The 13,843-nt window shown below is 41.3% G+C and overlaps 1 protein-coding gene across 1 annotated transcript in view; it reads right to left on the reverse strand.

Annotated features, from left to right (window-relative positions):
* ttbk1a (tau tubulin kinase 1a) overlaps nt 1–13,843 on the reverse strand; it is a 56,101-nt gene that overhangs the window by 1,446 nt on the left and 40,812 nt on the right. Inside the window, exon 15 of the mRNA XM_054604061.1 lies at nt 587–2,070. Within this exon, the coding sequence (XP_054460036.1) occupies nt 587–2,070 (1,484 nt within the window). The remainder of the gene's footprint in view (nt 1–586; nt 2,071–13,843) is intronic.

The raw sequence follows: 13,843 nt of genomic DNA on the forward strand, positions 1-13,843 counted from the left end.
ATCTAATCAATCTACTACAAAATAAACAGGCCCTATTATGCTATTCTCCAGGTGCATATTTTTATCTCCAGTTACAGTTACAACATGTTTACATGCGTTAATGCTCATAATCCGCCTTGTTTATGAGCTGTCCTGGAGCACCTCTTCTCACCCTCTCTCTGAAATGCTCCGTTGCAGTACTGGCTCCTCCCTCCAGAAAGCAAAGTCTGCTCTGATTGGTCAGCTAGCCCGCTCTGTTGTGATTGGTCAACGTTTCACATTTCAAAAAACTCTTCCTCCAGAGCTTCAGCTCCATCCCTCTCTTTAGTTGTCTGAGGGCCAAACTAGCCAGAAGGAGTTTTACGTCACTTCTGTAACATTATGACCTCATAAAGTTACGGAAGTGAAGGAGAGAATTCAATCGAGACGTTTCAGGAGCTCAGGAGCTTCTGGGCGGAGCGTAACTCCTTTTAGGCGAGGACTTCAGGTTTTACACTCTATGGACCTTTTACATGTACAAAAATATATATAACAAACTAAAGAAGAGGGAAAAAGTGGAAAAGCATAATAGGGCCACTTTAAGTAAAAAGGAGGAACAGAGTCATACCCGTTGGTGGAGGATGATGCTCCTTTGGTAGTGCTGGAGTCCGGCAAGGAGAGAGGAGAAGGAGAAGGAGCAGCGGCAGGGGCAGCGGCAGTGGCAGCAGCAGCAGCAGCAGCAAGCCCCGCCGACGGCCTCTTTATGGGGGTGACAGGCCTGGGGATCCTGCTCCGGCACTCCTTGGAGCCTTGCTCTTCAGTCGGTTTGAGACGGGAGCTCCTCTTGGACTCGTCCGAGGTATGCGTGTCCTCCTCCGAGCCGGCGGTGGACAGAGTTTCAGAAACCCTCCGACGCTCTTCGTCCCCGGATGACATGGATGACGACGTCCCCGACAGCATCCTCCTCCTCATCCAGCGACCCTGCTGCTTCTGGACCAGCATGCGGGCCAAGTCCAGCTGCCTGGCCCGCTGCTGGAGCCGAGCCCGAGCTGAGATGGAAGAGGACTGCTCTGAGCCCGAGTCCTCTTCAGAGATGAGTATCGGGATTCGGCTTCGGATTCTGGGTTTCGTGGTGGCTGGTAGTTCTGATCCGGTTGTAACTTCTTCGCTGGATAACGGCTGTTTCTTAGGCTCCTGTGGCAGATCTGTGTGTTCATGAACTGGTGACACGGTTTCTTGGACTGGCTCCAGAGACTGGACCGGAACAGGTGACGGACCATTCTCAGTTTTGATGTGTTTGTCAACGGGCGCGGTTTGTTCTGGCAGTTCTGGCTCCTCTGGAGACTCTTGGGTCTCTGGTGCTCCGCCCTGATCATGGGTGTCGTCCTCTACAGCCGCCGCCTTCATGACCGCCAAGACTTCCCGATCGTCCCTGGAAGAGTGACCGTTGGAAGACATGACATTGAGGTGTGACGTCTCTGCGATGTGGATGAAAGTGCGCTCGACTTTGGTGAAGGGTGGCGATGCGGGAGCGATGGGAGTAGACGGCCTCAGGTCCGACCTGAGAGCGGGGGACAAGCGGCCGGTTTCGGAGGCTTCGGGCTGAATCGCCTCACCGACCAGGAGGCGGTCGGTGCGGGAAAAGAGAGCACACGGTGTGGCCAGCTCTCCCTCTAGACCGTGATCGCCACCAGAGGGAGACTTGCGAGTGTCTCCAGGTGAGAAGAGGACCAGGGTCTTGGAGGCGTCCTCCAGGTCAGGGTCTGCATCGGCGGCTGATGCGTGCTCCCTCTGGCCCCTCTGGTCCTCGGCCATGAGTGTTGAGGGCGCGGCGTCCTGGCTGCGTTCGGTGCTCTTCTGACTGGCCTCGCTGTTGGACTCGCTCTTCGTGACGTCGTCGTCCCTCGGCCCCGGAGGTTCTTGGACTTCTTCTTGTTCTGCTGTGGCAAAGCTCCGGCGCTGAGGCAGAGTACCGGTGAGCATGACGGTGAGGAAGTCGGCCCTCTTGACCTGCAGCTGAGGGAGGATGTGGAAATGCTCCTTCTCGTCGCCCTTTGTACGGTAGTCAGGGGATGGCGGTGACGGGTTGCTCTGCTCCGTGGGCGACATCACCTGAAAGATAAAAACAGTAACAATAGTCTTTATTATTACAATTGAATCTACTCAAAACAAGATGGCGTTGGAACAAAAACATCCTGGAAGGAGTTTACTGATAAAGCTCCGACATATCACAATCCAAGTTAACAGAAGGCACTCATTAAGAGCGGATATACTTTTATATGACGGGTGGAATTAAATTATGGTGTCCATATTTATTTAGAATCGCAATCACACACACACACACACGCACAAACAGGGTCTCAGCACATCTGTAACTGAGAAAACGTGAAGAAAAAACAGCTGCAATAAAATGGTAAAATCAATACTAACAAATACATGTTAATTTCCGATACAGTTTCATCAGAGTTTAATATTTATTTCAATGACCACGACATTTGCTATCGAATATTTGTTGCTTCCAATCTTTCATTGGGCTCACTTCAAACCATAAATAGATTTTGTTGCTTAAAGACACACTTCCTGGTTTTGTCACAGTGGAGATGGCTGGTTGATGTTATAAACTAAGTTCACAGTTGAGTTTTGAAACATTAACACTGACCTGAGAGGAACTTTTAGAATATTTGGGAGCACTGTGTCAAAACCAGGGAATCTAGCTTTAAATTATATAAACTGACATCGGTGATGCAGATGATTTATTAAAATCAAACAATGAGACGAAGTTCAACAAATCACTTCAGACGTTCATAAAGTCAATTTGATGTAATCTGGTTTACGTTCAATACTCTATTCCCATTGCAGATTGCACTTTGAGTGAAATAGAAGTCTGTAGACCATAACTTGAATTCTACCAACATTGTTGTGCAGATGTCAGCAAAAACACGTTTCTGTTAAAATGACAGTCTTGCACGTGCAGCAGCTTTACGCTAAAGGACCCTCTGCCAGTAAGAAAAGACAGCAGGAACTTATGTATTTGCCCCCAAAACCATTTTAATGTCATTTTGGTTGTACACAAGCTTTTCAAGATTGTCTAGATTACATACATTGATATAAAAGGCACAAAAAAATGCATTGCAGAGTTTATCCTTAGACAGCACGCAGTCTGATATCAGGTGATTTTTCAAGTGTTTCCCTTCATAAAGATTTAACATACAGCCTGTACATACATACTAAACCCCGCTAATTATCATGCTATTAGAGATTAACTGCAAACCTAATTACTTTCTACATTTCTGTATATATGTACACTTATCATTTGGATTTACAAAAAAGTTTAAAATACATGCTTCACCTGTAAATTATACAAGCAGTACTGTACAATCATATAGTGATAGAAAAAAGAAAAAGGCTTACATGTATTATACAAGTGAAAGACACTCACGGATCATCACACTGAACTAACACTGTGAGCTCCTCAGTCCTCTTTACCTGGACAACAGAAACTCTACTGTTATTGCAAAAAAAAATTTGAAGAAACATTCAGATATTTTATAAAATACTGTTTGTCGTCCTCAGAGTCACATAAGAACCGTACTGAACACGCAGTTTCATCTAGCACACAGATAGTCCCAGGATGTGTTTAGCTTAGCTTAGCACAAAGACTGGAAGCCTTGCAGCAATTTAGCAGCAGTTAGCATTGGAGCTATTTGTTAACTAACAACCACTAGCAGCAGTGACTGAACACAGCATTTCTTAAGTCCTGAACTCTCTGGTAGCCGAGCTAGCAGTTCCCCACTGCTTCCTGCCTTTGTGCTAAGCTAGGCTAAACACGTCCTGGACCTGTCTCTGTAGTGGAAAGATCTTTGTCATCTTCTCTGTGGAAAACAACTAACGTCAGACTGAATAGGATTTCTTAAAATATCCAAATGTTCCTTTGAGAATCAACTATTAGTGACACACAAGGTTCATGTTGATTAACAAACTAGTGAATGGTGCTTACAGCCTGAACGAAACAAACATGGAGACTCAAGTTCACTTCTAAAGACACAATGCAGGTTTGTTCTCTCTACAGACACATTATCTGAACAATATCACCCTGTTATTCCATAAAAGATCAGCACTAACATATCAAATATGCAATAAAATGGATGTGTGGAAGGAGAGTAATAGAGGTTTTTTTTTTTAATACATGTATATAGTTCTACTGTGTGATTCATGAGGTATAAATGTTTTGTGGCAGACGGTGAAAATGTTTGTGGGACTTGAGAGTTTTAACTCTTGTAAATACGCACTCATCTAGTTTTGAGGAAAGTTGCTGAAGTCGCAGAATTGTTGATGTGATGGAAATGTGATTTTTGCTATTAATAAAATCCTTAAAAATTTAGACTTTTTAGGCGGTAACTTTTAGTTCGACCACTGAGCAGTACTTTTGTTTACCATCAAATCTAAATACTGCACTTTTACATATCAGGAATTTGTAATCAGAACTTTTTTGGTTTTCTGGAAATCACTTTACAAGTTACAGTTTAATATTTCTTTGCTTAAATCAAGTGAAACAAAACTAAAATATATGTTTTCAGTTTTAGCATCATGAGGAGTAGCAGTTCGCTGAACTTTTTTTCAGCCAAAGAGGCCTGTTAGCAAACACAACAGGTCGCCATATTTTGGCTGGCTGGCAATATGTTCTTTTGATGAAACTCTGAGCTTCATTAAATCCTAATCCTAAATCTTATTTTTGTTGTTTTGATCATAATTCTTATAGACTATAATGGATTAATTAAATAAGTTAAACCTTTGTAATGGTCCATTGACCTGCCAAATTGCTTTAAGTCCAGTACAAATCAAGAAAATAGCTCTGCAAAATTTGCCGACTTTTAATAGAAGTATCCTGACCGATGAGAATTAAGTCAAAAACAGCAAAAATTAGACATAAAAAACATTTCATCCATCCAGAACGGTCAACTCAAACACCCAAATATTAAGAGATGTCCATGACGTTTTAAAAGCATCATGCAGCATGACTTCTTCAACTAACAAACAAAACAGTCTATCTACAGTCAATCTACTCTGCAGAATTAAAAATGTGACGATAAGAAAGGCTCCAGCTGCATCTTGTTAAAGTCAGCTCAGGACTCCACATCTCTGATCCGTGAGTATCCCCTCTAGTAGCAGTGTGAATTATTTACAAAAAAAGAATCACAGACGTTTTTCAGTCAGAGGTGTATATTCACTGTGTTTTCGTTGTAATTACAGTACAGTGGTGTTTTTAGTCATTTTACAGTCAGAGGTGCGTGTCGTACAAACTGCAGATCTCATGCAAAGAGTGGCGACAGTCGGTAAACAGTCTCTTCTTACGACAAACCGTCATTAATGCTGAAGATCTTTTATTTTTTCTTAAGGGTGTCGTCAGCATATAAGCACACTCAAAGCGTTCTACCGCCTGTCTCTAACTGAATGTGGCACTGCGCTCACGGTGACACGGGACAACACATTGACATGTATCAGTGACAATCTTGTACGGTAGGTGAATCATTTTGCAGGCGTGCAAAATAAAGTTAGCAGCTAGTCCACTTCATACATTCTCTAAGTGGTTTTACGGTAACGCTTTGCTAAATATAAAACGGGCAGGATGTCCTGAAGTCGGCGCGAAGCAGCATGAAAACAAACTGAGGTCGTCTCCTCAGCACGGAGGGACAAGCTCAAGCTGAGTGAATGGTGACGCCTCAAGCTCAATGAAACAGCAAGTGGTGCATATTTACTGAATAATGTAGCCCTTGAACGCATTGAGAAAGCAACCGTTTCACTGCACAATGGCCGTCCTCGCTAGTCTCATGTAGTGTGCTCCAAAAACGTTTATGTTCAGGAGGACACAGCTCTTCAGAATTCGAAAAAAAACCAAATGTCATGACATTCAAAGCAAACGAACCACAGAGCGCTGCTTTGGTATGGCATTAGCAGCAGCCGAACATTAAACAGGGTTTCACGGCTCGACACTTCAAACAATCACAATGGCTCATTGTTGTGATAGAAACATGGTGGGGACCAAACAAGAAGGACCTCACCGATGTTTGTAGATCTTATACTGAAAGCTTCATTCTATCAAGATGGAACAAGCACTGAATCTTCAGTATTCAAAGTGGAAAATATTGTTTTAGACATACTGGAGACTTTTTCTGCAATATGACGAAAGAGCCTAAATGTGACAAGTCTTCTCAAACCCAATGTTATTCAAAAATACCCCCTGTTCTTTGTTTTAATGGCTTTTCATGTTGTTGTAAGACATTTTTTTCATTCAAAGTGTGCAGTTACTATGTATACAGTGGTTATAACAAATGGCAATTAAACCTATGAAATCTGGAGGCCGGAAAGACTTTTTGAAGCTACATTTTAACAAACTGTTGATTTAGTTTTTTCTAGTATTCTTCCACACCAGTAAACTCAATATCTCCAGAGGTAAGTGAAACACCCGATGAGGGGAGGTAACTCACTTTCTGGCTCAAGAATTGTGAGTGGGTTGTTTTTTTAGGGGGCATGGCGCTTTTTCATTTGTTGGAAGAAAATTTCCAAGAATCATATCAACGTCTCCGTCAAAGTTGCACCTCAGGCTTCCCACACAATAAACCAACAAATACCATTTTTCTCAATGTCCTTCTAAGAAATCTACGAGCACCAACTTTAAAAATGGAGACATGGTAAGGTACTTTCGTTTAAACCAACAAATAACACGTCCTACCTATTGGTCAACACCTGACCCAGACTCTGGCTACATTAACTTTGCATGCCCTTATGATACAAATGTTACTGACTGTAACTTAATTCTGTCTCATTGCTTGTGAAATGGAGAAAATGTCGCATTGCGCTGGGAAATCAGAAAGCCCTGCTCTACTGGAGCGAATATGGAATAACTGCAGTTTGTTCTCATTAATTACTCATCAACACTCCTCATCATTTTTTAATCTTCCATCAGACTGATTTCCTTCCTCTCAGGCTGCCATTGTTTTCTGTTTATTCCTGTAGAAATCAACTTGTAATTAAAGGCATATTAATCCATCACAGCTGACCTTTTTCTTTGTTAGCTTCATGTTTTTTTGGGCATTTCAGAGCAGAGTTAGTTTTCAAAACTCTTCTTCGATGTGAGCTCAAGGATGCTTGAAGTCTCTGCAAGTTAAATTACGTAACCAATAGCTGCCTGTGAGAAGGAAGTCAATCAAAAAATGGATGGTAGAATTTGATAATGTTTGAACCATTGGAGCGTCCATTCAAATAAATCTCTTCTTTCTTATAACATCCCACATTTCACTTATTGCATCTATGTTTTGCATCCATACAGAGAGACCCTCGGCCCGGCCTGACCCCCCCTCTCCAATCGACTTGGTGATAAAGTGCAACAGTGAAGCCCAGCGGTCAGAAAATAGTGATGGAAGAGGAAGCACAATGGAAATATGACGGTGATCCAAACACATGGCTAGATGTCAGGAACCAGTAATAAACCCTATCAGAGACCTCTGCAGAAGTTTTTCTGGTCGAACTCGCTGCCATTTACAAAACACACAAAACTTCTCTTCTGATGAGCATCGCGTCCCCTTTACAACGCTTCAGGAGGTGAGCTGGCTCAAATAGTCAGCCTTTAAAAAAACCAGCAACAACTGCTGAGAAAACACCAAACAGCGACCAACACGACAGCCTAAACCTACGATCTGATGGTCCTTTAAGTCAACGGTTATCTTACAGTATCATCTCCAGCAGCAACAAAAAAAAAAAAAATCTTATTGATTGCATTTCTAATTGACCATCCTTATGAATGAAACAGGATCTACCTCGTCCTCTGGAAGATCTGGATTGAACTCAAACATAACATCTAAACGTGGAACGATGCAGGTGAGAAGATTACACAATAAATCTTCGTAACAACCTCCTGAAGCTTTAAACAGTTGAGGGTTTCAGAAAGTATTTCTGAGCTCATTATCTTGAGATTATGACTTATTTATCTTGAGACACTAAAGTGCTTTTAACATTAACACGACTGTCCGCCAGAGGAGCCCATCCATGCTTGAATGTACTTGGATGGAACAGGGAATAGAGAATCTTTTCATCCTGATAAAGACCTTTAAGATCAGATCAATACTAAACTGTTATCTATAGATAAGCTGATCTATAAATCGTGATCTCTGGGTAAAGAGTCTGCAGTTAAGCCAGCAGCTCTCTGAGGCTCGGGCACAAAGGTGCTTGAGCTAAATGCTTACATTAGCATGCTAACATGCTAACAATGACAATGCTATCATGCCGATGTTTAGCAGGTAGAATGTTAAGCATGCTCACCATAGTAGTTTAGCATGTTAGCATGCTAACATTTGTAAATTAGCATTAAACACAAAGTACAGCTGAGTCTGAATATCATTAGTTCTGCAGTTATTAAGTATTTGAAGCGTTAAAATGTTGACCTGATAATGGCGCTAGATGAAAAGTCAAAAGGATCAGCAATTTTTTTGCGATTCATCCTAAGGGGGACATGAATGTATGAACCACATTTCATCACAAACCGCCCAATAGCTGTTGAGATATTTCACTAAAAGAGACAAACGTCAACCTCATGTTGGCGCTAGAGGATCACGAAAGTCAGAGAGATTCATCCTCTGGGGAAAATGAATATCTGAAGTAAATTTCATGTCAGTCCAGGTAACGGTGAGATATATTTCTTTCTGGACCAAAGTGGTGGACCAATCAACAGATACTTTTCTGTAATCTTAAAATGAAATGATAATTAAGTCATAATCTCCAGATGAAATTATAACCACAGCTGACGCGATGACAAAAAAAGTTATCTTTGTGTACCTATTCTATTCTGCACAAACAACAGCCGGTGATAGAGCGTGATGTCTCCCTCTACATGATGCCGTATGTTTAACAGCTCGACCATTCCTACATCATGAAATCTGTTGTTAAAAAAGTGTCACATTGAACACAGGGCGCTTTGAATGCAAAGAGACATCTCTGTCCACGAGCCTCCTCCTGTTATATGGTGACCATCAACAGAAAAAGGCCATCAAAAGACTTTTCTTTTCTTTTTTTAAACAGTCCAGAATATAAATCAGAAATAAGCTAACTAAAATTAGCAATTGCTACATTCAGCAAAATAATTGTGAGAGGTTGTCACAAGTTTCTTTTTTTTTGTTGTGATTTACAAGATGTTTGTTAATTAGTTTTCCAAAAATATTTTATTTCTCGGGTTGAATAATGTGTAGTTTATAGTGTCAGTGTCAGTTTGTTTAGTTTTTTGTAGTTGTAGTGTTTTTGTTGTTTTTAGTGTTTCGTGAAACATTTATATAAAATTAGTATTGTGATGTCCATTAATTTGTTTTCAGCTATATTGTTGTTGAGATTTGAGAGATTCAGTGAAATGTTGTGGGGTTTAATTTTGTTGTTTTAATGAAATGTCACGGTGTATTCACTCTTGCTTCTTGCTTAGTTTTTTTTTTTTTTATAAAATGTTGCAGTGTTTTCTTTATTTTCTGTGAAATATTTTCACTTGCAGGCCATCGTACTTCTGCCCAGAGACCCAGCACTGTAACAGTTCTTGTCTTAAAGGCTGAGTTTAGAGATCAAAGTTATCCCACTTTCAGGAAACCCTTTTCACAGAGAAAACTCACACTTCTCTCTTCACACAAAACATTTAATGAGTCAGAGCGAGGCGTTTGGATCACTGGTTTTGTGTCGGTGAAGACGAGTGGTGAGGCGGTGTCAGTGTATTGCTCGGTGGACACGATGATTGGACGGGAAACGCCGACTCAAGAGTCTCGGTGCAAAAACTTGATCGCCGGGACGACCTGCATTCCTCGACGATCGCTCCTTCATTTTTAGCAGAAAAAATAAATTAAAATAAAAAAAATGCACAAACACTGTAAAGCTTAACAGTCTGTTAGCAGCCTCACATCTGTTTCCTCTTCTTTACAGGAACTACAAGGAGATATTCAGTTTCACATTTTTTCCTCCAGTTTGCCAGGTCTGCGCGTGTGCAACATCAGGTTTTCAGAGAGGCTTTTCAGAGTTTATTGCATGGAAAATATATTTCCCGTTTTCTCCTCTTCTTCTGTTCCTCTGCTCAAAAAGTAGTTGGTGGAGCTACGTGAGTGTGAATGTGTGTGTGTGTGTGTGTGTGTGTGTGTGTGTGTGTGTGTGTGTGTGTGTGTGTGTGTGTGTGTAACTACATGTTTACCAGCACAGCGGTGCTGCTGTGTGTGTCATATGGCTTGTTGTGTTAAATTAACATGTGTGGTTATTATCTGGCTCTCAGTGTTCATTATGTGGCTTTCATTTATGTGTTTGTATATGCAGAGCCACCAGGGGGCGATAAACCAGCAAGATTACTAAAAAACAGCTTTGTTTACTTTTTGTAATTGTTTTATCTTGTTTTTTAAAGGAGCACCCCTTGATTTTGACTACAAATCCCAACATATCCTCACAGCTTTTCAAACTAAAGACGACTAAAAGGACAGTGAGTAGGATTTGGTTGCATCTAGTGCCACGGTTTTGCACTCTGTGGCTCACGTAACCGCAGTTTAACAAACGTGTCGGAGAACTACGGTGGCCTTTAGGTAAGGTATAAACGCGAAAGGCTACCTGTAGAGCCAGTGTTTGGTTTGTCCATTCTGGGCTTCTGTAGAAACATGACCCTATATAGATATGAATGGCTCATTCTAAGCTAACGAAAAACACAATGCTTTTTTGTTTCAGGGGATTGTACACTAATGAAAACATAGTTATGAAAACTATTTTCCATTTCTGCTAATAGATGCACCTTAATGCTACACAATGGCCCTTTAATATATGATTTAAGGATTCAGGGGTGCTTTGACTGAACCAGGGATTGTTATTTAAAAAGTGTCTCTTTGGTCACTTGTCTTTGTAAACACTTAACTGAAATAAAATACCTTTTTTTTCATTTATTTTTATCACTGCCCTTAAAAAAGTTTCTCAGTAGGAGATCTTTACTTTGTGCGGACTTATAGAGTTTATTTGCTGGGACACCAGGATGTATGTGGGAGTCAGATGGGCCCCAAAACTGGTTTGACTGACTCTGCATATACAGTCTGTCCATGTTGATGTGTATGAGTGTGTGTGTGTGTGTATGTAGGTGTGTGTCGTGTATCTGTATAATTAATGTGTATCGGTTTGTGTATGTTTTATGTGTTTGTTCTGAGTCCGTCTCTCAGTCCTCTCAGCTGTTGTTGTTTTTGTTCATGAGCTTCGCTAACATCTGCTGCAGCTGCGTCCTCGACGAGTTCAGGACCGAGTGTCTGCTCCGCGGGCTGCCCGGCGTCGGCAGGGTGCCGGCGTGCCGCCGCCGTACCGAGGCGTTGGCGGCAGTAATGTGGGCGGGGCTGCTCTCGGCCGAGCGGCTCCTCTGGATGAAGCTGCCTCCTCCGTGGGGGTACTGCTCCGTCTCCAGGGTGGAGGAGGAGAAGACGTAGGAGGCCAGCCTCCTCAGCTGATTGGGCCGCGGTTGGTGTCTGTCCTCGTCCAACTGCAAACAGACCAATCAGAGAGAGGGAGGGAAGTTAGCATATTCTTTAACTCCTTATAAAATATAAATGTATTTGAATGTTTAATGTTTCGCTACAACTACGTCCCAACACTCTGATTTGGCTTCCTTCCCTCGTCTCCTTCCCCTCCCTGACCAGGCGTTAGACAGGAGAGAGCTGATTGGTGCTCTCACACATCTAAAGCCGTCAGCTGATTGGTCAAAGGTTGCGAGGGGGGTGGAGCCTTGGGAGAGAAGCTGAGGGAGTGTTGGTGTAAAATCTGGCACTCTGTCTACAGTTAAGGCTATCACATACTAGTTAGAAGCTATGAAAAAGTTAACAGGACAGTTGAGCCAATCGACAGTTAGCTGTGTGGGTTGCCAGATTGGTCAGACTAGCATCCCTCTAGCTGGACAAATGGTGATGAAAATATTTTCCCCCACAAAAAAAAAAATAGAAGCAGTTTAAAAGGACACACCAGCACGAACACTGCACATACTGTAGCTCACTAGTCTACAACAACAGTCTGAGCTTGGACATCTGGACACTTTGAGCTTTTTTGATTTCTGAAGGAAAAGAAATTACCATTGGAGATGCAAAAACAAAAACAAAAACAGGGAACATAAAAGAGAGATGGAAGTCATCAAGCACACAAATCACAGACACACGACGGAGGGAAAAGAAGGGAGGAAATATGTCTGAACAGAAGGAAAAAGGAAGAGGAGGAACAGAAACTGAGTGAGAGAACAGAGGTAAAGGACTATTCCTAAACTGTGCTTACCCCGAAACATCACTTTATTTCTTCTTGTGTTGTCCCAATGGCACCCTCGCTCTTTTCTCTGTCTCCTCAGGTGAGTCAAACTCGAAATACTGTGTACTTTTAAAGCGATAGGTTGGGGGCAAAGGCATCAGTAGTTATGTGGAGGGGGGGAGGGAGGGGGAAAAGAACTGGAGAGGAGTAAAAAAGAGAATGGCAGTCCTCGATGGCTGTCGGCCGAGAGCTCGCTCCGAGTCTAGCGGTGGCACGAAAATAAAGAGAGCTAGACTGAAATAATACTAAAAAATAACAAACGGATTTGTGCAAACGTTTCAGGACGCTGCAGGTAACGTGAAATATCAGTGGTGATGTTATGACGTCCAGCCTGTAAACAGCAGTCACCAAGTACGGAGGACCAAATCTGATTTATTAGTAAATAAATAAATGAGTGCATGAATAACTGAAATGGTCACATACACGTAGAACTGAACTGAAAAGTATAAATGGGTAAAGAAAAATCAAGAAATCAAGAAAATAATTAATTAATTACCCACAAAAACATGAAAAAATAAATGCAAAATTTAATGATTTTTTTTTTTTTTTTTCTTCTTTATGAAATCAGCTGAGCATTTTGAGATGGTGACTTCTCTGACCTTTCCTCTAGTCGCCACCATCAGGACAGAATTTCACAAGATATACACAAGCACACACACACACAGACAAAAAAAAAATACTGTAATGAAATGTCCTTATCTCATTCCTTCTCCTCCTTTACATTTAAATGAATTAAATGAACTTTGCTGTAGCGCCACCCAGAGGACAGACTATACATTAGTCACATTGAGACTGTAATGAGCACTGTTACCTCCGGGGGGCGCTGGTAGCTCTTTTTACTGTTAGTGTTATGATTCAGTTATCACATTTAAAAAAATCTATTTTTTGTAATAGTCAGGTTTGGTCCTCCATAACAAAGTTCTCAAGGATGCTGTTTTGCCCGTTTGTCAGAATCTTTTATTATTGAGTCCTAAAATAACTTTTGAAAATTGTACGTATTGTTTCAACCGTTTTTTAGAATTCAGCCATAAACAAACATTTTATTTAATATTTATATCTCCACAAGCACAAGCTACACAACCTTTCTTTTACATATGTATTTATCACATTTTTATTACCTTGAATTTACAGAGGCCCAGACGCCCTGAAAGATAATTGTTTTCTTAACATTATAAAAGAAACATTTATTTTGGGACTTCGGGGCCTCCGTATAAATTATATATAAATTCTTAAAGTGTCTTTTTTAGTGATCAAAGAAGATCTCTTTTCACATTCAGGCATTAGTAGACACACACATACATTGCACAGTATTTTTACACATCTTGTCATTGACAGTCGAGGTAATCTGTATGTGTTTAGTGATGGCTAAGCAGTTATCTGGATGTTTTAGATAGAGCTTGTTGTGAAGGTGTGTATTCATGACAAACTTTTAAGTTTATTGTTCTCAGTTGGAACTTTAGGAATTTATCGGATTCACATAAAATATTTACCTCACAAGTCTCAAAGTTCCACGATGTAGCTGATCTGAATACAGCAGCTGTGTATAAACAAATATATC

This window comes from Anoplopoma fimbria, chromosome 9 (genome assembly GCF_027596085.1).
Source record: "Anoplopoma fimbria isolate UVic2021 breed Golden Eagle Sablefish chromosome 9, Afim_UVic_2022, whole genome shotgun sequence".
Classification (NCBI taxonomy): Eukaryota; Metazoa; Chordata; class Actinopteri; order Perciformes; family Anoplopomatidae; genus Anoplopoma; species Anoplopoma fimbria.